Here is a 26170-nt window from a genome sequence, read left to right as displayed (position 1 = left end):
CACAAATGCAACACTGTTAGGGAGGGTGCTTCAGAAAGCTTGCAGCTAGAGGCCTACAACAGCGCAAAGAGAGCCAAGGACTAAGGATAACTTTAAAAATGAAATTAGTTGTACTAAAAAGAAAGCTCTTACTCTTGGCTATGGATATATATAAAACAGTATCCAGAAGAAAACTAAACAAAGAAACAACACGCCTCAACACTGTTGTAAAATGCAGTCTTAGCAAGCATCAGCTTTACTTCAGAAAAAAAAATCCGGCGCTTGCATCTGAAAGAAGCAGTTTGGTAAATCTCTGAAGATGAGGTATGTAATGCAAAGAGGCATTTTTTTTTTTTTCCTTTTCATTTCACAGTTTTGTTTTTGTCTTTTTAACATTTTGTGCAAGAATTGAGAAATAGATCCAGGCCGGTATCTGTAAATCAGAAAGATTTCATTTGGGAACATAAAGACCGCATGGCGAGTGAACATTATCCAAATCCTCAGCCATGCCAGGGGGATAAACATTAGTGAGGTCACTATTTGGCTTACTGAAATATCAGCTGTTAAGCCAGATAACAGTAAGAACTTAGAGCCAGTGATGGCCACTGCCATTTCAAGTTAGTTGGTTTATTCCTTCAGTAGATTTGAGAAATAGGAACGAGTAAGATTGCTCACACCTGTTGCTCTGGAAAAACTAGACCTGCAGCAAACCAAACGTGGCAAGTTACAGCTGCTAAGGTTTTTAGGATTCCTCTTTTCCCTTTCATGTCAAGTTTCCACTATTGAAGTAGAGGCTGAACTTGGAAATTTTTTTTACTTCTGGAAAAGTAAGCTACATGTTTAATACATAGAGAAAAGTGTTGCAATACATTGGATTCCTATTCTAGATTAGCATCTAATATTATTTAAGCCATGGACACTTGTTATCAATTTTGCTTTAATACACTGAATAACGAAGACAGCTCAGTAGTGCAAAATTTTCACATTATAGATCAGAATGAAACAAAGTATTTGAGGGCTCAATCACAGGGAGAAAAAATATAACTTGTCAAGTTAAGCCACACATTTTAAAGTTACTGGAGCACATGCTAACACTGCACACAGCACTGTACTTTAGTGGAGACAAAATGAACACTCCACAAAAAAAAGTCAATATTAAGGCCATATCCTGTCACCATCCTGTGCAAGAATATCACTACAGTAAAAATGTTATGTTAGAAAAGACAATATAATGACAGAACAGGGCCTGGAAACAGACACTCAATGAAAACTAACAGGCTGTCTTAAACAGCAGCGTAACATTAGCCCATTTCAGACAAACAAGTATTAAAAATGTACTAGCACCATCAACTTTTGGATTAAAGCCCTTTATGGGATGAAAAAAAGTTTTAAAGCAGTGTTATAAGTATTTTTTACAGCACTACACCTAAACGGCAGTAAATAGGTGTTGGGATTTGTTTTCCATATCTTTTAAGCTCAAATTTCAACAAAAATCCATGGACAAGAAGTGGCACAGCAATCTGAACAGGCCTCCTTCCAGGCAAAGGTACTCCGTGTTCCAATTCTGACTTGAGTTTGTCCTCCCAAACTGTAGTGCACAAACAACAACACAAAACATCTTTGCAGACTTCAAAAACAGTACAAAAAAAAAGAGATCATTATGAATCAGGATCTATCATTCCTCTATGCAATTTTAATTTCAAATGAAAAAAAAAAAGCCAAAAAAACCAAACAACTTAGTGATATTGCCTCAAATTTTACCCGTATTTAAAAAAAAAAAAAAAAAAAAAGAAAAAATGAAAAGTCACTCCAAAACAGCTTGGACATCCTTAGCTATTAATGCTAGATTTTCTTTCACTGTAGTGCATAGTTATCCTGACTCTTCCACTTAACTTGCTCTTACCACAAATACATCTTCGAGTATGACATGATTAAGTGTTCACCAGAAAAAAAAATGCTGATAATTGCACTTCGTAACCTCCTTCTCATTTCCCAGGAAAATATCAGTAAATATGAAACTGAACCAGTAATACCCTTCACAGACTGCAACCTTTAAAGAGCACCCATCCCCACATACAAAAAAAAAAACAAACCTGTCTGTTTCAGCTTACAATAAATACTGACAATTTCTTTGTTTTAAGACGTTTTCTCTAGCATCAGATCACCACTGAAATCACTAAGGCCTGTTACTGAAAAAAGAAAATTAAATAACTTTCTGAAGACACTGTGGATACAACTTAGCAACTACACATTCAAAATGCCGGCCTAAATCCCAGAGCCTATCTGGAGTCTCATATACTTTTTGCCATTGGTCAGTGACCTCATCATACTGATAGAGAGAATTCTTCCTGCTGGTTCTGAAAACGTGCTCTTCAACAGTGACTTGAGTAGCTCTGACAAACAGGTGGAGTTTGTTTTTGAGGAGTACAAGTTTTATGTATGGATTAATGGATTGATCACATGGGAAGTCTTTCTTTCGAGTCCACTTATTTTGTTCAATGTCATAGGCCTCTACGGTAAACATACGTTGATGGTTTCCACAGGTTCCAGCTATGTAGTAGATGGAGTCATTGTACACAGTTGCCAAGCCTTGGATTCTAGGCACAGTCATTGGAGTCAAAAACCCCCAATAATCCTTCTGAGGATCATAGCAGAGAAAAAATTCCCCTGGAAAGAGAGGAAAAATAAAACATAACTTATGCTTTATTTCCATAACAGCAATTCTGCAGCTATTAAGTTTACAGTTATATTCTTCCACGTATTAATGTCTACAAACTCTTAAAAGCCCCGATCCTAGAACAAAAATCCAACATTGTCTGCTTTCTTCAAAACTCACAGAAATACTAGCAGCAAAAGCTACTCTGGCTTTCTATCCTAGCTGAAGAAAACTGAATTTGAAGTATACCACAAACACTGTGGTGGAATGCATATTTCCCACCTATTCTTTACTACTTTTAAACCATGCTTAAGAACGTGGGATAAAGCCTGTCCAAATTCCAGCCTTCAAGCATCCAAAGTATTTATTCTGTTCTCTGTTATCTTCATGAAGTGTAACCTACAGAAAAAAATCTCAGAATTGAGTACTTGAAAGTTGTTAAATCTGAGCAAATAACGTGTCTTGCACTACAGACTCTGAAGCTGTTTGTATCACTTGGCTGGGTTATACAGGTTGACTGGGTTTCAAAGGATGCCAGGTGAATACTTGCATGAAGCTGTGATTCATCATTAGTTTTGTGCCTGGACTATAAGGCATTTCTTCTATTGACTGCACAGAGCAGCTTATGCAGACTGTAGATAGCAGAAGCTCAGATGACAGAAAGCTCATGCTCTGCAAACTTGGTAAGAAGAACATGGATAAAGATTACCTTGTCTTTTATGAAGCTCTGGGAACAAAGGGCTACAATTTGCCAAATATTAGCACAATTCAACTTCATGCCTATTTTACATGGATATTTTAAACAATTTTAACTAGGCTGCACTCTAACCAAGCTCTTCAAATGTGACAAAGAATACAGACATAATACAATAAAAAGAATGGAATGCAGCTTAAGACATTAAGACCTACAGGTAATGCATTTTCTGATTACTCACTTTTGTTCCATTGTGCAATCTCCTATGACTGATGCCTGCAACCGAGCTGGCATTTTAAGACTCATTAATCCTTACTGACTACTTCAAACTTAGAAGTTTTCTCTACAAAAATTATTAATAGTTAACTTATTATAGACTATTAGAGTGCAATTCAGTCAAGGCTTTCACCTATCACACAAATAGGAAAGTTACTCATTTTCTGCAACATGGATTATTTAATTTGCTGGTTAGTGCAATGACGTGGTTTATTTATGCAAGCATTGAGTTGTCATTAAAACCACTGAAGCACAGAACTATTGAAACTAAGATCTGTAAACAAGATGCATTCTTATTCTATAAGTCGTAATGTCTCTCTAAAAATTATCTACTTTATAGTGGTTGCAAGAAACATTTAAAGGACAAACACATATTCTAGGTTGAAGACTCCTCAGTGCTCCTCTTCAATGATCTAAAGAGGATGTCTGACCCAACAGACTGAGAAAACTAGCAACAGTAACAACTATTTAGAGCCACAACAGGATCAGATGTAATACGGATACGATGAAAGAACAAAGCCATCTATAGGTCCTGTGGAAGCCCTCCAACCTTGCTGAGTGGCAGGAGTGCAACGTCAAGAAGTCAGGTTGACTTCTGATAAATTACAGGGAAAGTGTTTGCACAGGAATGGACCTTAGCAAAATAAAACTAAGATACTCCCCTGTCCAATCTTTCTTTCCACTTGGGAGTCTTACTACAACCTCAGCCTATACAGCCTCAGCACTTTTAAGCTTAGAGTGCAACAGGGTCAAATACGTACAAAATTATGCATTTCATGTAAGCTACATAAATAAAGTAAGAAAGGGAAGAATAAATGATTTCATCCATTCCCATAACAATCCTTTTTGGAGTCCTAAAATATAATTACCAGTCTAAACGAACTGCAAGCATCTTTTCTGTCACACCACTTTCATCTGCATCTTGGCAATAAATCATTCAGGACATGCTTTTTTTAATCCTTATTGATTATTCTGATGTACCTCTCAAATATGGATATAAACACTGCTGGTACTACAACTGTGCTTAAATCATTAAGTTAGGCATCAAAATGCAACAAGCTTGATCACTTATTGGAAGATGGGATGGAAAGACCACACTGTAATTCCCAACCAAATGAAACAAGCTAATTAGAAAAAGATCAAGCACCTTCCTTAGTTAGCTAAAAAGCTAACTAACAGAAAGCAGGGTGGGACAGAAGGAAGGCCTACCATGGCTAATTCATTTTTTTTACAACTCACTAAGAGACTCCAGGCATTTTCACAGGTTCAGCTAAATAAAATGTAAAATACTTTTTCATTACAACAGCTGTTCTTCAACATTAGTGCATTTCACCCAAATAAAGATGTAATAAAGAATTTCCACCGTACAACTTAATACTAAATTGTTAGCAGAAACAGCAGTTGTGGCAGGATTTGATACAACTCAGTGACACATGCCCAGGGCCCAAGAACTCAAGCAGTAACTTCATTCTTCCTTGCTCACTGCCCTCCCCAACTTTTCTCCCATTCTACTGTCCTGGGCATTCTTTAGATGTCCCAGAAACTTGGGCTTTCTAAGGTGCTTTTAAGAGACAGTTGGCTTGAACAACCCCCACTTCCAGTAGAACACCATAAAGCCAGTCAAACCGCCTTACCCTGTAAAACATAGATGTTATCCTTATATTCCACAGCACTATGAAACTCCATTGCTACCGGCATTGGACAGACAGCCGTCCAACAGTTCTCTCTGCTGTCATAACACTCCACAGACTTGAGAGAGTTTCGCCCATCTCCTTCATAAACACGACCACCTATTGCATACAGTTTACCACAGCAATGAACCAATTTGCAGCCTATTCTGGCTCGCAACAAAGGAGCTTTTGGAATCCACCTATTGCCAGAGTGATCGTACATCCAGAAATCACTCTCTGCTCTGTGATCAATGGAGACCTCACTGCTGCTTGGTCTGTAACCACCCGCAATATAAATATCATTATCAGGAGATACAAGAATTCCAACCTCCCTCAAGTCATTTGGTGGCTTGCATAGTTTAAACACTCTCCCTGTGACCGAATCTAAACAAGGCACTGTTTGCTTCTTTCCTGAGTGTTTGTGGGCAGCATCAAAGCATATGATCATTTCAGAAGCAGTCATTCCAAGCCGTTGTGTATAGCCATTGGCACTATGTTGTCCCTTTTGTACACAGCTTTTGGCCATAGCCTGTGCAAACATGGGAGGGATTTTCTCTAAAAATGTCTCTTCCAATAGAGGCATACGGATGCATTTGGCAAATATTTCTGGAAGGTGCACTTCTCTCTTATTTTGTTCATGCTCAAACCACCTTATAATGCTGTCATAAACATGTTCTTCTTTGTCTACATTTAAGTCATCACTGTCGAGTATACTTATGAGCTGGTCTTTTCTCAACTGAAGAAACTCTTGCTCTTTGGTGACACTCAGAAACTTTTTACGAATGTAGTCTTGTGATCTGTCTTTGAGTTCCTGATGACCATAGTGATCAGCAAAGATAAACACCCCAATGGAGTTCTGTGGGTCCAAGTGACTGATCATGTATTTAGCACACTGGTCTTGTATGGAAGGGATCTGGAAGATACTAGCTGCAGTGAACAAAGCTTGAACGTTGGCCTCTGTCAGCATTACTCTGGAGGTATATGCATAGTTCAACACTAAATGCATTGACTCTGCTTCAACACCAACTATACGAACTTCTTTCTGGGTACTCTCTGTAAGGCCGCTAGTGAACATAGATCTACAAAAGAAAAATATTCAGCAGTTTATTTGCAATTACCTTCTAACTACAGATCTAAGAAATTTATGCCATACAGCTAACCCCAATACAGCTAATCCCAACACCTCTGCCCTTCTATGGGCACAAACGCATTTAACAGTGATGTTACACTGTTCTGCTCGGGATCCTAAACTTAAAATCAGTCCCAGACTTAATAGGTCAAAAATGCTAACTTGGAATTACTTCCTTAATTATCCCACTAATTCCATATAAAAGTTCATTCATTTTAAAAGCAAAGCTCTTGACATATTCAAGTCATCACACTCAACTTTCAACATGTTATTCATATGCATATTCCAGCAGGACAGAATACTTAACTTTAACTATACTGTTACTGTAAAAAGATACTTACTAGGTACACTGTAACGTCAATAGTTACATGGAATGTTAGTAAAAGTGTGCTTTTTTTTGGTCATTTAATGAAAATCATTTATAATTCCCCTTTTACTCATCCCTAGATCAACAGACCACTGTACCTGAAATAAGGACTGATTGCAGCAAGAACATTTCTATGACAGGAGAATGTTTTCCCATGATCCACTTCCACTACAATATCTGTCAGTTGTCCTTCATCATACATGGTTTTAAGTTGTTGAAGAATACTGCAAGCATGGAAGGGGTCCATTCCACTGCTGACTGTGTTTGAAGGAGGAATCCCATTCACCGTTTGTGAAAACTTACTTGGTTCTACAAAGCAAAATTGAAACCATTTAAAACAGAAAAAGAGAAAGCACACGTGCAGAACAAATATTTAATGCAAGTTAATACTCCATATGGCCTTACTGTCATCATCCGTTAACAGCAAGTCTAACATTCCCAAGGGTGAGTAAATATATAAGGATATATGGGAGTGGGTTGAGTTTGTTTGTTTGAGCTTTTTTTTCCCCCCTCCTTCCCTAGTTTACTAACTTTAAGAAAAAATACAGGGTATTTAAATGAATGCCCTACTGGATATCTCTTGGGAGGTGTGTTGGAGGGAAGGAAGCATCATAATGTTTACTGACCTCTAAAATGGGAAGAACAAAGAATGCAGAAGAGTAGGACTAGCCCACAACCTAAATCACCATTTCACAAGTCTGTATGCATGTACTTAACTTCACACTGAAACAGGAACCAGCTACTGACTTCCACAAATGATGACTAACAGAGTAAGAGAATGAAGAAACAGCCTTACAGTAAATATACAGAGCAACAAACCTAGAAGATGAATTCACATAAATCTGTATATCTGGTTACATGTTTTTATTTACCAGTGAAATGCAATTACCACTTAAGACTTCCCAGGTGTGAAAGTACTTGCATATCATTGTGAAAACAAGCAAAGAGAACACACTCCTAAGTAACGTGATATGCTTAACCAAGTAAATCCCAAAGTGAAAATTGAGTAATACCTCAAGCACAAAAAAACTGTTTTGTAATAGCAACAAGATTTTTACGCAACAACAACAAAGGAGAACTCAAAAGAAAAACATTAGGTGGTAAAAGCTGCAAATCAGGTGATGCTGCTGACTGCAACTGAGAACCTTCAAGAAATGTAGGGCAACACAAAGGGGAATAAAGAACAGTGAACAACAACGACTGGGAGATAGACATTTTAACACATGGCAACACACAGGAGCTACAGTTTCTCTTACTCAGACACAGTTTTGAGCACTCTCAATTAAATCAGTGCAGATCTGCTGGTCAGGCACACGTTTTCCTGGTAGGCTTAAGGCCAAATATTGTCAGTGCCTCTTCAAACTACTGTTAGAAGTCCTCAAAACACCTTTCCTCCCCCCTCCTCCCCCCCAAATAAGTTAGTAAATACTATACTTAAGGACAAAATCTTCAACAGGGGGATTGATTGCAGTAACTAACCATCAACATTCAAAAAACTAACCAGTCACAGGGAAAGTGGGGAACTCAGACCTCTTTCAGAAGTAGAGTTAGTGATAAACTTCCAAGGAAATACTTGGTACACGGTTGCCAACGTTTCCTACCTGGCCAAACCTTAATGTACAATAAGGCAGCGATACAGCTGCCACTGAAGGGGAGTTTCAGTTACATTCTAACACTGAAAAGGTTCAAAATAGCCCCTCCCTGACCCTGCCAGTCACCCAGGCAATGAGCACAGGCAGCTTCCAGCACTGATGGAATCAACCAGGAACGCTCACATCCACGTATACGTTTTGCTCTTTAACCCTTAACACCGTGCACCTCACGGGTCTCACGCAGCCACTCTCACTCACCACCTCCGTCTCCCTATCACAACAAGCACCTTTTTCTTCTAATATTCTTCCCACTCACACCCCCGTTTTTCCCAGCACCCCCCAGGACTCCCCACGCTCACTCTACACACTTCCACACCACACTCCTCTCCAGATCAGCCCCCCATCCCTCCCAGCCCCTCCCACTGAGACCCCCTTAAACCCGACTCCCCCAAACCCACATTCCCCCACGCCGCACCCCAACCCCGCAGGCCTTACGGGGCCTACCAGCTCGACCCCCACACCCTAAGCCCCGGCAACCTTCCCCAACCGCACCGACCTCCTAACGCTGCCATTCTCGGGGCCCCAGCTCCGGCAGCGGGAGAGGGGGGGGGGGGAAAGGGGGAGGGCGGCCCGAGAGGAAACGTCACCTGCGCCGCTTCCTCCGCGCCGCTTCCTCTTCGCTCGCTCCCGCGGAAGCCAACCCCCGCTCCCCGCACCACCCAACAAGAAGCACGCTGATTGGCGGGGCGCCACCGAGGCCTGCTGGGTAATGTAGTGCTGGCGGCGGAAGGAGCACGGCTTCTGCCGCGCGGGGAATGCTGGGACTTGTAGTCCGCAGAAAGCGAATGGGGGCGGCCCGGGCTCTGTTCGTCGCCTAGCAACGAGGAGGCGGGAACTGAAGGGCGGCCATTTTGGGGCCCTCAGGCAGGGTCGTGAGGATGGAGCGCGGCCGGGAGGGAGTTCGCTCCCCTTTGGACACTGCACAGAAATGGCCCTTCTGTATAATAATGATTCCGGTCCCTGCTCTGTCAGGTGTTGTGCTGCGTCTCTCCTTTTCACATTGACCTGCAGCTGCTGGCAGCAATTGCCAGCTTTCAAGGGAGAGCAAAGATGGCACCCAGCAGGCAGGGGCATCGGCTGCCATGGTCCCTGCTGTAAAAGCAAAAGATGGCAAGGAAAAAAAACCAACAAACAGGCAACAAACAAACAAACAAACAAAAACCGACCCAAAGCAAACACAGTATTTGCTGCCTTCCTGATGCCACAAGGGCAGGGCGGAGTGTGGTCACAAGCCCCAGATCTTTCCAGCCTCTTAATTAGGAGCAATGCACAAACTCACGTTTTTTTCTGTCTTTCTGTAATGGTGACTGTGGCACACAGCCAGCTGTGCCCTGCGCAGAACGCAGCTGGGTGACCCCGGCAGACAGACCCCATCTTGTTGCCAGCGCCCTTTCACATCACAAGGCACCTTTCTGCCCCGAAGATGAAGCAGCTGACAGTCACCAGCTTTTTTTTTTTAGCTTTTTTTTTAGCTTTTTTTTGGTGTTTGGCCATGACTGGCCGCTGGTTTCAGTTTTGATAACTGAGCCATTACCAGCAGCTTTCTGTGGAGGAGGAATAGTGGAAAAATAGTGGAAACGTTTTGAAGGACTGCGTATTTTTTTTCTGTTATAAATCTAAATAGATGTAATGCAACTTTGTGGTACAGCTGTTTGCTCAAGGAAAAATAAATGCAAACAAACCCAAACCAATTTAGATAAGATTTTTTAAAGCAACGTTTCCTTTTAGCTCTCAGCAACAATGTGCCACGGGTATATTACAGTGCTCTGATGCAGATGAGTTCAGAAGCAAAAATAGCAGTGCTCAGTGTCTTCTGACTGCTTCTTACGTGGTTTTGCTTTCACTTGCCATGAGTTGCTTTGCCCTCGTTTAGCCATTATCAGTGGTGTCCAGGCTGCTGTCAGTAATAATGCAACACAACACAGGAATGATGGGGGCTCTGATGAAGGAGGTGTGAAAGAAAATAGAACTGCACGTCTGCAAATCGATTCTGCAGTTTTCCAATTTCCCCATTCAGTAATGGCATGGCCTGTGAAATTGTCCCTAGAAATATAAAACTAGGGGACTCCACTCTTACCTTTTAGCAAATGACATTGCCTAATGCAGTTCATTTCCTTTGATGTGGACAGTGAGGCTGGGCTGGATTAGAGTTCAAAATGCAGAAGCAAAATGGAAAATGTTTTTTAATATAAATACTGCATTGAAATGGTATATTGGAGTGAAGTATTTCATGAAATAGCTGATCTTTGTAAGGTTCCTGTGAAGAAAATAAATTGCCATACAAACAGGTTTAGCTATTCATTAAGAGGCACTGATATCGATGCTTTCTCTTACTCTGAAATCCTTCTCAGGTACAGTAAATACACTGTCATCCGCTCCCCTCTCAGGAAACCTTCATTAGCACTCCCTAGCACTAAGAAGATTTTGCACAGTGACACATCCATGGTAACCCAGGGACCAAACTTCGTCACCCAGGTCTATGTACTATTTAACTGGCTTTCTTGGGTGCAAAATTAGAAGCACATTGCCAGTGCGGACTGCTCCAAAATCTGTGGCAATTGTGATGTTAAAGCTAGGCTTTATAAGCAGCGCTTGCATTGCTGTTTATACTCAAATACTATTATCAATGCTTTCAGAAATCACAAGGTTCCAAAAGAAAGACAGTTCCAGCTCCCTTTGTTTCTGCTGCATTTATTTCTATCTCTCTTCTGTATTTTGCTTGGGAAGCAATACAAGCCCAGGATTTGAGCATAGAACTAGAAGTCAGAACGTTGGAATTTTGTCTTATCGCTGACTCTAATTTACTAGGTGCCATTGATCAATCATTTGATTTCATGGATTGTGGCCACCCAGAAGACAGTGGGGAGTTGTGAAGCCTTTTAAGATATTTTGACATAAGTTTCTTTATCAACGTTGTAATAATTTTTTATATGGTATTTTGTTTGGTTGACTTCAGATCTTCTGTCCAGCAATCCATTAGAACTCCTGGTATAATTTAAGATGTTGCATGAATACAAAATGTCCTGAAGGTTAAGATACTAGCATAAAGATCCTTTATGCTTTCACACCTAATTTATCATTCATGCAGATACCTCTTGAAAGAATTACAGCTGAAAGTATTTGGAGAAAGTGCTTCCCATTTGATATTCCGAAAATTCAAATGTAAGGATTAAATAATATCGACTGAGAAAATGCAGAATCCAAGTCTGCTTTTTATAAGTGATTAGAAACATTGCCCTCCTTATGAACTCTGAGCTGGCTCTGCTTGTTCTGGGATTCTTGCCTTTGGAATAAAGAATGTCTTTGTCATGAGCCCAAGCAAGAAAAGAAGAAGGAAAAAGTTTCAGGAAAGAATGAACAAAATATACACTTTTTTTTTTTCATTTTTTTTTTCTTCCAGATATTTGAGAACTTAGAAGGGACCAGAAAAAAAAAAAAAAAAAAAAAAAAAAGTTTGAACAATGAAGTTATTGAAAAAGTTCCCCTTCTTCATTACATCTACAGAACAAATTAATTAGAACGTTTTGGTTCATCTACCTTCAGTGAAGGGACCAAGAAAACGTCCCATCTTCAGCAAATTTTGGTTTGGGTCATCTGATGTGTCAGTGCTGCACAACAGGAGGTGCAGAAAGCAGGTTTGGAGGATCTAGTTACTGATACAAAACATCAGATAAGATTTTTCTTTTTTTTTTCCCTGAAGACCAAAAAAAAAGACAATAAATGCAACCAGCCCAAAATTTAAAGAAAAACATGAATTCAGACAGCTTTTTTAAAAAAGCCTGCTTTTATTCATATTAGTATTTCCATTTTGTAGACCTTGTTGAATCTCAGTTTGTAGGAAGACAGTGCAGAACCCTTCTTGCCTTTGTTTTTGGCCCTCCCCACTGCAGTGCTTTTCACTGAGAGGTGGGAGCCCTCATGAGAGTAAGGACCTTCCAAATGCACAGCGTGCCCCAAACGAGGGGAGCCAGGATTGGCAAAAGCTTGGCAAGGCTTTCACAGCAACATTTTGAACATTATTCTTTTTATTCATGAATCTCCAATTAAAAATTAAAAAAAATAAAAGCCAACTCCCAGCAAAATGGTTTAAAATTGTTTAAGTATAGAATTTAAATACAGGACTAGCAGAAATGAACAATATTACTTGCCCTCTTCAGAATATGCCAATTCCAACGCTGACAATTGCTTAGCTATTTGTACAAGTTAATTTGTGCTGTGGATCTGTGAGAAGCAATACACCTGACACAACTGCGCTCTGAGAAACTTTCATATTTTAATTGGAAAAATCTCGGTATTCACTGAGGAACAATCTAACCTTGGAAAACAATCTTTTCCCAATTTGTCTTTAATGCATAAAACACTGCTCATTTTCTGCAGCTCTGTCACCGACGGGCACATTAATTTGGTTGCACAATAATTTAATACATCGATGCATTGATTGAAGCAGAGAGTTTTTATTTAGCAGTTCCAAGGAATAACACATTTCTTGCAAAATCTTTAAAAAGGCTCTTCTTGCTGCAGTTTAAGTAGGGGGAATCACAGATCATGAGGGGAAGTTGCCCTTCAAAGCCAAATGATCGTTCCACGCTGAGCACAGTGGGCATTACATCAGAACAGAGCGAAGACTGGCAGGAGGCAATTAATGGGGCAGATACTGGAGTGTCTTTTCTGATTACCCCATACTGTACTGTGGATTTGGCCTCTCTGAGACAGGCTGGTAGAAACAAGAACCCTAATGAGATATGGCTCTGCTAATGTCAAGAAGTGCCACTTCCTAGCAGCAGGAGCAACTTTATTGAAACCATCTGTTGTTTTGGAAGATGCATATGCGCGCACACACACTTCCTCCTCCCAGAGTGTTTAACCTTTCTCTTAAGGCTGACTGAAATCGTACAGCTAATCCCTCCTTAATCTCAGAATGACAGGCCCTACTGTTTTCAGCAAGTCCCAGCAGCTACTGAAAACCTGGATGGCTGGTGGTGTTTAAGTGACGTGACAGTGATGCATTCTGGAGCAGTCACTTTGGAACAGAGTACCCATTCATCCACTGTCACTGCAGCTTTGTGAGGCCTGGGTACCTGCACAGAGATGAGAAATCCGTACTGTGCCAGATCTGCTCAGCACGGGGGACAGGAAGGAGATTCTTCAAGTTTGGTTCCAGTGAGACCTCCTCCTCAGCAGAGATAACCCAACAGTTATATCAAAGGAAACAGCCTTGGTTGTGTTACAGCAGACTCAGAATATGACTTGTGCTACAATTTGTCAGTTCTGTAAGCATGTTTCTGTGATGTTTCCTCCTTAACATTGCTAGGACCCCAGAGCTTCTGGCAGCTGTGCTACATGGGCAAGCTTCAGCTCCAGCTGCAAGCAGAAAGCATGGCAACTGTAACTGCAACTGTAGGAGAGGTGGCAACAGAGAAGGAGTGACTTCTTGATGCTTCATGTCTCCACTATCCATGTTTGCTCCACTGTGTGTGCTTGTAATGAAGTCCTTCAACGGGTGAAGGAGCCCCCCAAAAAACAGTTCAGTGATGGCCTGGCCAGCTCCAGCAATTAAGAGATGGATCTTTATATAGTAATATTAATGTTAAAAATCCAGATGCCACTGAGAACACATTTCAGCTGCAGGAAAGGTGCAGATGCTCCTCAAAGAGTGCAACTGTGTCCAGTTTTGGGCCCCTCACTGCAAGAAAGATATTGAGGCCCTGGAACGTGTTCAAAGGAGGGCAACAAAGCTGGTGAGGGGTCTGGAACACAGACCATATGAGGAGAGGCTGAAGGAGCTGGGAATGTTCAGCCTGGAGAAGAGGAGGCTCAGGGCAGACCTTATTGCTCTCTATAACTTCCTGAAGGGAGGTTGTAGTGAGCTGAGGGTCGGCCTCTTCTCTTGTGTTATTAGTGATAGGACCAGGGGGAATGGTTTCAAGCTACAGCAGGGGAGATTCAGGCTGGACATGAGGAAGTATTACTTTTCAGAAAGAGTGGTCAGGCACTGGAATGGATGCCCAGGGAGGTGGTGGAATCACCGACCCTGGGGGTGTTCAAGGAAAGGCTGGATGTTGTGTTGAGGGACATGGTTTAGTAGGAGCTATTGGGAATAGGTGAACGGTTGGACTGGGTGATCTTTTAGGTCTTTTCCAACCTTAGTGATTCTATGATTCTATGATTCTATGATTCTAAATGGTTAATTTTTGTTCTCTGCTTTCTCTAAACTGCCTCTTCTCCTTCAAACAAGCAGAGAAGACAGAGCAAATTAGTTTTCCTTCCAAGCTAGTGGAGCTGGCAGAGCTGCAACCATATTTGTTTGTTCTAAGGAGAAATACAGTAAACTCAAATCACTCAAAGCCATTCTATAGCCCCTAGCAATCCTGAACTTACCACTCAAACCGCTTTGTTTTCTACTTCTTTCTCTGGAAGGAAGAACTTATTTCTCTGGAAGGAACGTCTCTCTTTCCATCATACTTCCAACCTGAAGAACACAGGTAGCTTAATATACAGGAGCCTTTTTTTTTTAATCACTTCAGAGGCCCATTTGAATGAAGAATCTAGTACTGCTGAAGCAGGTTGGTTTTACAGACTCAGCCACTGAATAGGGAAAGGTAGCAACAAACAAGCCTAAGGTAATAGAGAGGTTTGGGGTTTTTATTTGCTTTTAAATAAAATTCCCTGTATATTTTTAATGGAGAAGAATCAATGTGACAGCTCTCATAAAGAAATCAGTTTAATGTGTTATATTAGGTTTTCTACATAACATGCTGTGATACAGATGTCTCATTGCCTGCCATTATCTTACTTGGCTCATCCAAGTTCAGCTGCATAATTTATATTTTGTTGATTCAATTTAGAATATTTGACTGTTTATGGAAACTTCAGTTTATGTTTTTCTTGGCACTGGCTATTTTAATTTTCTGTTTGTGGCTTTAGATCCTTTTCTTATTGTAGTCAATAGCTTTATTATTGAATGGAACTAGGATGAGGTTCAGGCACCATGCCTGGTCTGGTACTGACTGCAGAAGTGTGTTTAATATTTACGTATTAAAAATGAAATGCTATTGCCTCTGAAATCTCTGTGCAACAGAATAAATCAGTCAGAAGGAGAGATTCCTAGAAGTAGCCTGCAAATACACTTAGGAATATAAAAGGAAGATGGCTCTTTCTGGAATTTAAAACAGTCAGGTGGACAACAGGATTTTCCACTGTCTCATCACCCCCCTCCCAATATAGTCAGGTAGATTTTTCTCACTGTAGACTTGGCCAGCAAATAAGAGTCTACAGTCAGTTTACAATTGCATGAATCCAAGATGTGGAAAATTTTCCACAACTTCAGTGGTGCCAGCTGCAATACAGAGCTGCCACCCTACTCATCTCCAGAAGCATCAGTGGTCAAGGTTGGGTCTCAGGGCTAGGGGAACTTCAGTCATAGCTCAGCTGTCCCACACCCTGCCAGTGCACCTCTGAAACACTAAGTGAGCCCTTCCAAACAGTCTTTTTAGGGTCATTATTTCACCTCTAAAGCCTCTCTTGATGATATATGGGAAATAATTGCCTGTTTAAAAGGCCATTTTTGAGAACTGTCTTTTTTGAAATCCTGACACATGGTACAGCTTTACAGCCTGGAACTGTGTTCCTTGTACAGAAGGCCTTGAACTCTCTCTGGGCAGACTGCTTTCATATCCTCTTGGATGGAACACTTTCATATCCTCTAAGCTCATATATTTCATGGTAATAAGCTGTGGGATTTAACTGCACTCTGACAAGATGCCTACTCTTCCACCTAACAGAATAAAGAAGAGCTTTCTTAGTAAAATAGTTAAGGTAAAATGGCTCATGGTGCTTGCAGCTAACAGAGCATTCATGCTACTTCTGGGGAGGGCTTCCAAGATTTCAAAGCTAACTGTTAAGGAATTACACTGATTATTACCGTATCTCAACTACAGAACTTTCCTAGACTTGTTTGATAAAAAGATAATAAGCTGACGTATAAAGGTAAGTAGTGATCCATATGTAGATACCTGCATTATCCCGCAGTAACATCTATTCACATTTAAAATCTTATTTCTTTTGCTCTGCTATGTTAATCTAAGAACTACCACCCAAGGCCACGTTGCAGTTGGAAGCCAGGATTCTTATTTGTCAGGCTCAGATGGGACCATGCTGTGCTGCAGCCTACGTGATCCCAGCCAGAATGCAAGTCTAACATGGCTGTAGGCTCACCTGGGTCAGCTAGGGCCCTGCACACCCATCAGCAGACTCATCACTTCCTCCCAAAATCTGTCTTTAAAAGCAAATCTCCTCCTGCTGGGCAGTCATAGGTGGAACACCATTCCTTCTGCTCCGTCACACGGGAAGGAAAAGTGGAAGGAGTATGAGTTAGGAAAAACATTGCTTTTTCAGATTCATCATGCTTGCATGCATGGAGAATGCTTGGAGCCCAGTTTTTACTCAGCAGAATAAATGCGAAAAGGGAAAGTAGCTTTAATGCCACTTCTGTCTTGCAGAGACCAGTCTCATTTCTAGCATGTGCTGTGCAGGCAGGATCTCAGGGCAGTCAGTCGTATTCACCATTCTTTTTACACTTCAACTGAGGGGAAATTAAATTTTTCCTCTATTTGCCAAAAAATAACAAATGTTCTTCAGTGTCTGATAAGACAGCTAAGCACCATTTTTAGCAGCCAGCGTATCTGCTCATTTCAGATAGGAGACTCAGATCTTTATAAATAAGGATTTTAGAAGTTCAGATTTGAATAAAGATTCATCTTTCTATCATGAAAAAATTTAAATCCAGTTCTACCATCATCAGTAAGAAATGTCCCTTTGACTCCAGGGGACTGCTGGGAGAAAATTCACTGAGTGCCAAGGACTTTTCCCCCGAACGGGGGAGATAAAACTTGTAGGCAGAACTTAATTACTCCAGTGACAGAAATACCAACACTTGGAGAAGCAACAGCATAGATTTACTGAGGTTTGTTTCCATCTGCTATGGTAGGAGTGTTTTCTCTCATTCCTAGTGTAGAGGCAGACGAATGATGCTGACATTACCAGTTTTCAGTAGTCATGAACCAAGGCATGCACACGTTATACACACAGCAGACATGATGCCAGTATATTTAAGACACACTGTTGTACATACTTACTATTTGCCTCCAGCATGCAGGCATTCATCTAAGAAGAGATGGACCTGTAGTAGATAGAACACATGCTTAAGTGCAGTGTACCTGTTTCTTTCAGGCCAGGCTTAGCTCCCTGCATCATTGTTCTCCTCTAAAGCTGAAGTGTGGGATTAGTTCCACTCCCTGAATTCAGTGCATAGCTAAGCTTACCTGATACAACTTGAGGACAGCTACTCAGCAGGGAGGTTTGAAACCTAATAGTGGAACAGGAACAGAGAAACTCCCCAGCTAATACAGTGCACCAGTGTGTGAAAGCTGGAGCTGTCATTCCAGCAGCACATCAGCATGAGATGTGGACTGGTTCTTGGCAACTGTGTACAACAGAATGAGCTGCAGTTCCAAGAGAAGAGGAACAAACAATATCATGAGAAGGAAAAATAAATAAATCAATGCCATTATTTTGGAAAATTAGCTTGATTGGAAAGTTTATATTGCAAAGTTTGGGATATAGCAGTCTTTCAAAACCTGTTTTTCCAGAAAAACCCTGGGTTTGATTCATAAATGTAATAGAATAAGGGGGAGAATAGCAATAACAAAAGTGAGATAAGGGCAGCAGGAAGCTGTGAATGCTGCACAGCACTGCTCTGCACTCAGGCAGCTGTGGCCACATATTGACTTTTGTCACTTCTGTCCTCTGCCAGAGATCACCTGTTGTGTCCGAGGGGGGTTTGCAAAGAAGAGGCATTGAAATACAGAGCAACAGAGCAGAAGTGCCTGCAGAGATGGGGGGATTTGTTTCCTACAGCAGTGATCTCACTCTCCTCCACCAAGTAAGCCTACAGAGCTCTCTGCACACATGGATGCTAGTGTTGAGTCTGTCAGCACAGTAACCCAAACATCCTCCCCTTCAGGAAGATGCTCTTGCCCACAGGTCTTGGCTGCTGCATGTCAGTGATTTTAGTTCACTCAGACAGAAGAGGCTGCTGCAGATCCCCAAAAAACTGTTGTCTATGTACTATCATCCTGGACAGAAGGAGCTCCCAAGCTGCCATCAGCCACCTGCCTCTTACTGACATCCCATCAGCTGCAGGAGATGGAGGTGACTCCGTCTTTACTTTGCCTTGCCTCAGAAGGATCTTTTCCCTTCACTGGGCTTACTTTGTGGTGGCACTAGGTGATCTACTTGTATTAATGAGCTTGGACTGATGTCACACCACACCTTCAGAGATCATGACTGTGCCAACACACATCCTCCAGACATTCTCATCAGCTTTGCTTGCAGCTCTCTGTGCTCGGTATCCAGGCCACAAATCAGACCCTGTAGCAACAGGCAAGACATGTATTTGAACTAATTAAAACAAACAAAAACCCAATGACCAAACACACAAACACCTACACTTCCCAGCCAGCTCACTTCACAACAAGGACGGCTGACAGGTTTGAAGTAGCACCAACTTCCCACTATGAACTTGTGGTGCTGTTAAAATTCAAGCAGAAACATGTTGGTTTTGGTAGACTGCGTTCTAAGAGATACCATGAGTTACACTTAAGGCTAGATGCTGTCTTTTATAATATTTTTTAAGGAAACTCACATGTCCATATACATGCCATTGGATTCTGAAGTATAGCTTGATGTATATATATTACATATGTATATAATACATATTTGTATTTCCCTTTATAAAATTTGCCTGGCTAACATACCTGGTCTCTGCTCATCACAACAATTCTACTATTTGATACTTCCCACTTTGATTCACTATTTTGTATCATTAATTCTTCATTTTTAAACTTTGAGATTAAAAAAAACAAACAACAGTAAACATAACATAACATTTGCTGCTTTGCATTACCCTAGAATGAAAGCAGAGCAAAGGAAGCCCCAGTCCTGCATCTTCAAAGATTAGCATTGCCCTCTCACTCTGCTCTGAACCAAATCTTCAGCTTTTACACCGTCCTGTTGATTCTGAGGCAAAGTATTTCATATCTGCAGCTGCAAAATTCAGCATCACTAAAGAGCCATAACAGAGCTCTGCTGATTTACACCGCTGGAGCATCCCATCCTAAAGACAGAGCTCAGAAAAACTCCAGCAGGTAATGAACACAGTCCCATTTCTAACCACCAATATTCATTTCAAAGCCAGGATCTTTCAAACTCCCTGTGCTGCCACGCATTACCTGCCAAACCCCCACACTTGCAGACCAGAACAACACCAGAAGAGCTTAATAGAGCTAGTCGGTAAATAACATGGGATGAAAACAAATTTGGTAGTAAAAGGGCCCTTGAGAAATTAGGGAAAAAGCTCTACAGCCTTTCAACTTCTTCATGATTTACTAGAAAATTGTATAATATAGTGAGCCTGAGAACTAGCTAACATGCTTCTAAGGCCAAAATCTCCCAGTTTGAATAGCTAAGTTGTGTACTGAAAGCCTGGGGAACTGTTTTAAGTAAGCTAAGAAGAAAGCCAACATTCTCCCTTCTGCCCCCCTCCATTCCCCCGCTCCAAAACTTTGATTGGAAAAAAAAGCAACAGAAATGCTAATCTTCTGTGGTTATGCAGAAAGGCTTAAAAAGTGGCTAACAAACACTATGAATTATTCAGGGCAAGGTTACTGCTATTCTACACACATCGCTTCATAATGCGAGCTCCAAGCCATGGAAGCAAAATCATTTCTGTGAATGCTGCTGTGATAAAATAAATCCAAATAAACTCCTTTAATTGCATCAACATAAAATATCCTTTCTGCGACTGTAAAGATCTGTACCTTTAAATATGGAGGGCCCGATCCCAATCTAAATTAAATAGGTTTTATGTACTACAAAACTCAAGCAGAACAAGTATTCCTTTACTGCATCTAGTTGCAGTCAGAAAAAGATTTATTTTTTCAAACTAATATTGGCCAACCATCTGGGAGTGCTTCAGAGCCATCAACCCATTTAAAGCTTCCGTGGTCACAATCATTACCACCTTCTAGAAATTCAGAAGTAACTTTGTCTGCTTGCATCCTGAAATTCATCCCAATTGCTTTGTGCGTTGCTGCTGACGGTGGTCAGGTTGGAGTAAACGTGCTCAGTGCCTTGCCATGATATTGAAGAGCTCCAATAGCAGAGTATCAATGGACAGGCCAGCAACTGGCCCTGCTAAACCAGGGATCTAGGCAAGCAATAGCTGTGCGGGCTCCAAGGCAGGTAGAGCAGGCTGGGTGCAGTGCCTGGACAGGAGCTCCAGCAGCACCACAGGCAGCTTGTAGTGCACTTGTCACAGCCACCACAGGTCATCAGAGTCCTGGCAAAGCTTGAGAATATACATAACATGCAGATACATGGCAAATTTCTTTAGTAAGAGATGGGAAAGAGGAAGAAGCAGGCTTGTGGCCATCCAAAGAGCCATTTTAGAGCTTAGTAACCAGAACCATTTCCCGCCTCACAGACCACAGTAGGGAACCTGTGGGTTTAGCTCACTGTGCAGAGCTGGAACAAGGGAAAGCACAAGAAGCTTCTACAAGCCTACCAGTGACCCATCTTCCCACCTGGGCTCTTGCTGAGAGATGGTTACATGCCTTTGGCTCCCCTATGTCCTATTTGTCACTCACCTGGAGGTCCTGTTCTGCTCTTCTCAGAAGCTTTGGGCTGCGTACTGCTCCACAGAGCTCCTTGAAGAAGGGTGCATGTCCACACTGGGGGAACCAGTATCAGGGACTCATTAAGAGCAATGTTGGTAACTGCACAGCTGTGTGCAGTGATTTGTTTTCTGTCAGTGCATTTTGGGAGGGGCTGGGAAGTAGGAAAACACAGAGAAGCTCGGTTACAAAAATGCAACGGTAAAGCTCCCAATTAAACACATAGCAGTCAAGTTAAAATTATAGGTGACAATTACTGTAACTTGATTAGGCACAATAGCAAATTCACTTCCCTAAATCACTTTCACAACTCTCCTAGGAGGTCTGAAAGATGTAGTATATGAGGTTCATTTAATTTCTAATGTAGTAATTATCACTACTGAATAAAAAAAAAAAAAATAGCAGTGACATACCCAGGAAATAAATTTAGCACTTGAGGTTTTAATAAAATTTTTATGTGCAACCCCGTTGGTTAGAAATTGTTTAATCAATCTTATCTGGTTCACAGCCTTTCTGCTGAGCTTTTGCTTCATGTTATTACAAGGCAATATGCTACAGCACCTTCTTAGCATCCCCAGTTGCAAAGCCTGAACGCTATTGCTATCCACAGCCACTGCAAGCTCCTGTTGGAGATGTGAACATCCACGGTTTTGTTCATGTGCTGCCTGTTGTTTTTTTTTCTGGTTGTGTGGAAGTGTAACACTTCCAAAGCGATCCCAGCCTGTCCTGGGCTCATCCCAGCTATGACTGGCAAACCCAAAGGGCAGAGCTGTGCTTTGCACAGGGGCAGTGGAGGAATGAGAAGAAACTGAGTCCAAGATCCAACATTCTTGGTGTTTCTGCTGGGCTTGTCCAAGCTTGTGGATACAAGTAGAGCTGAACCCAGACCTCCAGTCCTGGGCACTGCATGTATGTGAGTGAAGCCAAAAGGATTTATTTCTGGTTGTTCCTTGCTGCTCTCTCTACCCAAACTCACACATCAATCACTCCGGTGTTTTGGGTTTGCTTTTCTCTTGGCAGTTAGTGCACTAAATAATTTCTGGAGCGATGCAGGGGAGAACAGGTAAATGGATAGCCCCTAAATCAATATAGAAATTGATGATATTTGGGTGCTATCATTAAAAAAAAATGTTTGGGAGGTTAAGGCAGTACAGCACAGTCATAGTGAAGTGAGAAAATTAATGTAATGTTCAAATAAACAGTGTTTCCACTGATGCATGTTGGTATGGTCTATAACCTATCTTGAAAGTCTTCTGCAAGATCCCATCTTCTCCATCTTCAAGGGAGTTTTGCTAGGTGAGTGCTTCTCCAAAAACCCAGCCTAAGACATGGATTTTCTCTTTTGCCTTGAATTGTTGGGGTCTGGGTGTCGTTTTGACACACGGAACAACTCCAGCGCATAGCTGCTCTGCGCAGTGATGTTCTGGCAGCCCATAAGGGCAGGATGCAGGATGCTGAGCGAGCCCCAGCGCAGGGAGGGCGGAGGGTAGCCGGCTTCCGATAGCCGGCCGCGGGAACGCTCACCCTCCTCTTGGCTGGGAGCTGCTGGGATCCGAAGGCCACTGCTGCCATCTGGTGTCACTGTCACCCGCCTGGCAGGAGAGCGGGGTGTGCAGCCGCTGGAGGAGCGAGGAAGGACAGAGTCCTTCTGGCGAAGCATGGCCAGCATCCGCGCCGCGTCCTGCTCCGAGGTTCCAACCCACTTCCCTCCCTTTGCCTCCGGGCTGCAGCAGCCCTGCGTTGCCCATTCGAGGCGTTTGGGGCTGAGCTGGGAGCTGAGCAGGGGCATCCAGCACCGCAGGCAGCCGCACAGCCCGGTCACTTTGGATCCTGTCAGGTGACGTTAATGAGGTGACTTTGTCATGCTATTTCATCTGGCCGTGATGCATAACTGTGCATATTTTAATCAACAGGAAAACAAAATAAACGGCAGTGATCTGGAATAAAAACTCCTTTGCATTTGCCACCAGCATGAGAATTTGCAGGGCTATGGCACATGCATTTTTCCATGGGCATTACCCCTTGTGCTCCAGCATGGACCTTGGGAGAGGACCAGGTTCCAGGAGCACCAGGGGCACGCTGTCTGATGGCATCACTCAGCCTTGGATGCATCTATACACATTCTACTGAGCGAGTGAGCCAGGTTGGCAGGTGATGATCTCCTGATTTATGGGAAGAGTTTCTGGCTCTTCAAGGAGTGATTTATTTCAAAGAGATCAGTGTCAATGAGATGTTGTGCCTCTTGTCACTATGAAGGACATCTCTCTCAACGTGGGCCATTACTGAGCAGTGTTCCTGGATGCTGCAAGACCCAGCTGACCTCCCAAGAGAAGATGGTGCACAGCCTCATGTTCCCTCAGGAGGCAATTCGGTAGATAATCGGGCCAGCAAACCCAGGTGTAAATCTTAGGTGTTGCCAACAGAGGGATTCACTCATCCTAGTTCCTTTTGCTGTCTTTGAGGATGATAAATGGGGGTTAGTGCTCCTCACAGTGCTGGGGCTGGATGAGCCCGCAGCATTCATTCCTTTGCTGAGCTCCAACTCTTCTGGGTCCATCCAAGCCAGGAGATCCCAACAATAAACACTATGTTTTCCCAGACCTTCCATTTGCTGCAATTCCTGCCCTTCAAGCTCTGCCCCATAAAGAAAGATCCACAAGTTAAGCATGAAATAAAACCAGCAGTAAGGGGCATAATCATTATTTGATCAGCTCCTGGGGTATCAAATAGCAGTAAATTGAGCTTCAGTTAATAAGCAGACAATTTTCAGTGTCATACTGCTACATTTTCAAAGCTAATTTAACTATTCCATTAAAAAAAATGAAAACATCTTCAAATTAAAACACCCATAAGATATGAAAGAGGGGAGGGGAAAAGCCTCATTGGAGAGAGGACATGAAATGCATCAGTAATTTCCCATCAGGCTGCAGTTCCCCTAACTGACCATGACAGTCAAAGATGAAATAGAAATTTCTATATCAAACAGGAACACAAAGGAGAGCTGACCTTTGATCAAATGTCTGTTTGTAGTTTTGACAAGGAAATTTGCATTAGAAGGATTTATGCTGGACACTTACATGAGAAGTTAACTCCCAGCATGTAAAGGAAGGGAGAGGTCAAACCATCCTTAAGCACTGTCAGATGAAAGCCAGCTCTCCTCACTGTGGATGTTCTGAGCCACCTGGGCTCCCTTCCTAATGCCCAATGCTGCGCGTTCCACGATGAGATTTTTCAAAGCAGTATTTATTTGGGGTGGGAAAACCTGTTTCAGGCAAACAAAGGCATTCTCACACAAAGAAAAGATGCTTTTAGTGCAGCAGCAGAAGGCACAGAAAAGAAAACATGCCAGTTGCTTTTTAATATTGAAGCTGTAGGCCTGGCAGGTCTTCCTTTCGTATTTCTGAGGCTGTCCTTTTTCACTTTGGGCCCAATTTTGCAATCCTTACTTCACTCCTCCCTTTTCCCCAGCAAGGACTGCAGGATAGGGATGGATTTTTATTGCTTCCAGGTCTCCCTGGAACCTCTGTGCAGTGGTTGGTTGTTGCCATGATCCCTATTTCAATTCTGGGCTCTGCTCTACTTGCAATCACAGACATGGGTGATATAGTTTGTTAATTAAAGATAACCCTGAAGACCTGCTGCATTTCCCCAAGGGCTGCCACTGCTGTGTTGCCCTGTTCCTGGAAGCAATATGCTGGCTGTGGCTGGTGGAACCCTTCCAGCAGGTGCTTGGGTGTGTGGTGCAGCCCTGACAAGCATCCCGCACAGCCAGGAGAGGTCAGTGAGCACACACACAGATTCTTCAAATCTGGCAATAAGGTTGACATGCTTAATGAAAATAAACATCTGGCAGATTGAGTCTGCAGAGATGGCAGGCATTGCCCTCTGGCACCGAAGTCAGGGCAAGATGCCCTTTTGGGGATGGCCTGATGTAGGGGAGCTGGCAGGGGATCAGAGCCCAGCAAGTCCTTCAGGTTTCCTCCTAGAACCAGCTCCAGCCTGTCCTGCTGACACTGGTTGTACTCCAAGATACTAATTTCCTTCTAAGGCTGCCAACAGTGGGGCTTCTGGCTAAAGCTAAGCTCTCCACCAGGTTCTCCAGGTGGCCTTGAAAAGAAGAACACTGAACAGCTGGGGATGGTTTGGTGGCAGGTGATACACCTCCAGCTGACTTGTTTTCCAGTGGGCAGTCTTTCCACTCCCTCCTCACCTCCCAGTTAATTGATTTGCAAGAGCCTCGGCATCCCATGGGGTGCAATGGGAACAGTGGCTGTGAGGGAACATGGGGACACGGGGAGATTGCCCTCCATAGAGGGTTAGGGAGGCAAAGAGAAACTGGGCTGGAGTTTTATAGCTACAGCTCAGGAGCCAAAATTCTTCTGCTACATCTATTCCTTGGAGACCCCAGTATCATTCCTGGTTCACTTAATTGTATGGTTTTTGAAAGGTCTCCATGAGCCTAACCCGTCTGTCACAGTGTGCTGCTTATTTCAGATATTCATATTCTTGCAGTTTCCTCTCACTGTGGATTGAGTTTTAGTTTTGGGTTTCTTCTATGCTCAGTATGGGTCTTGTCCCAAGTCCTTTGGAGTTACACAAGTCTTTTACTAAGCTTCAGTTTGAATCAAGAGTCTGAGTTAGTCGTCAGCACAACACTGTCAGCACAGGGCCCTTCTTCCCATTTGGGGCCCTTAATAGAACAGGGTAATAAATACCACATAATCACAGAATGGCTTGGGTTGAAAGGGACCTTAAAGTTGATCCAGTTCCAAGCCCCTGCTGTGGTCTGGTTGCCATTCACTAGACCAGGCTGCCCAGGGTTCCGTCCAGTCTGCCCTTGAGAATCTCTGGGGACAGGGAATCCATTCATTGTCCCCTTCCAAGTATTTAGGTGATCGTTAGATAGATACGTAGATAGATACATAAATAGATACATAGATACATGGATAAACAGACAGACAGAATCATAGAATCATTAAGGCTGGAAAAGACCACTAACATCATCAACCCATCCCC

General features: G+C 42.4%; 1 protein-coding gene across 2 annotated transcripts; it reads right to left on the bottom strand.

Annotated features, from left to right (window-relative positions):
* Window positions 1-54: 54 nt before the first annotated feature.
* On the bottom strand, window positions 55-9140 carry KBTBD8 (kelch repeat and BTB domain containing 8). Of its 2 annotated transcripts, none has more exons than XM_048957283.1 (4): window positions 9011-9140; window positions 6870-7080; window positions 5240-6354; window positions 55-2646 (listed from the first exon to the last, which is right to left on the bottom strand). In XM_048957283.1, the coding sequence occupies exons 2-4, from the start codon at window positions 7016-7018 to the stop codon at window positions 2183-2185; spliced, it is 1728 nt and encodes a 575-aa protein (XP_048813240.1). In that variant the 5' UTR covers window positions 7019-7080; window positions 9011-9140; the 3' UTR covers window positions 55-2182. The 2 variants fall into 2 exon arrangements, with proteins under 2 accessions (XP_048813240.1, XP_048813239.1); XM_048957282.1 differs by lacking the exon at window positions 9011-9140 and adding an exon at window positions 8920-8990.
* Window positions 9141-26170: the final 17030 nt, after the last annotated feature.

This window comes from Lagopus muta, chromosome 11 (assembly GCF_023343835.1).
Source record: "Lagopus muta isolate bLagMut1 chromosome 11, bLagMut1 primary, whole genome shotgun sequence".
In the NCBI taxonomy this organism is placed as follows: Eukaryota; Metazoa; Chordata; class Aves; order Galliformes; family Phasianidae; genus Lagopus; species Lagopus muta.
This window is presented reverse-complemented; position numbering and strand designations above follow the sequence as displayed.

Bases quoted from the DNA above. Each gene is read 5' to 3' on its own strand.
- KBTBD8 (XM_048957282.1), bottom strand. The intron at 6,355-6,869 runs GTACAGTGGTCT...TTTCTTTTGTAG, and splicing joins GCAATCAGTCCTTATTTCAG to ATCTATGTTCACTAGCGGCC. The intron at 2,647-5,239 runs GTAAGGCGGTTT...CTCTCTTTCCAG, and splicing joins TAACATCTATGTTTTACAGG to GGGAATTTTTTCTCTGCTAT.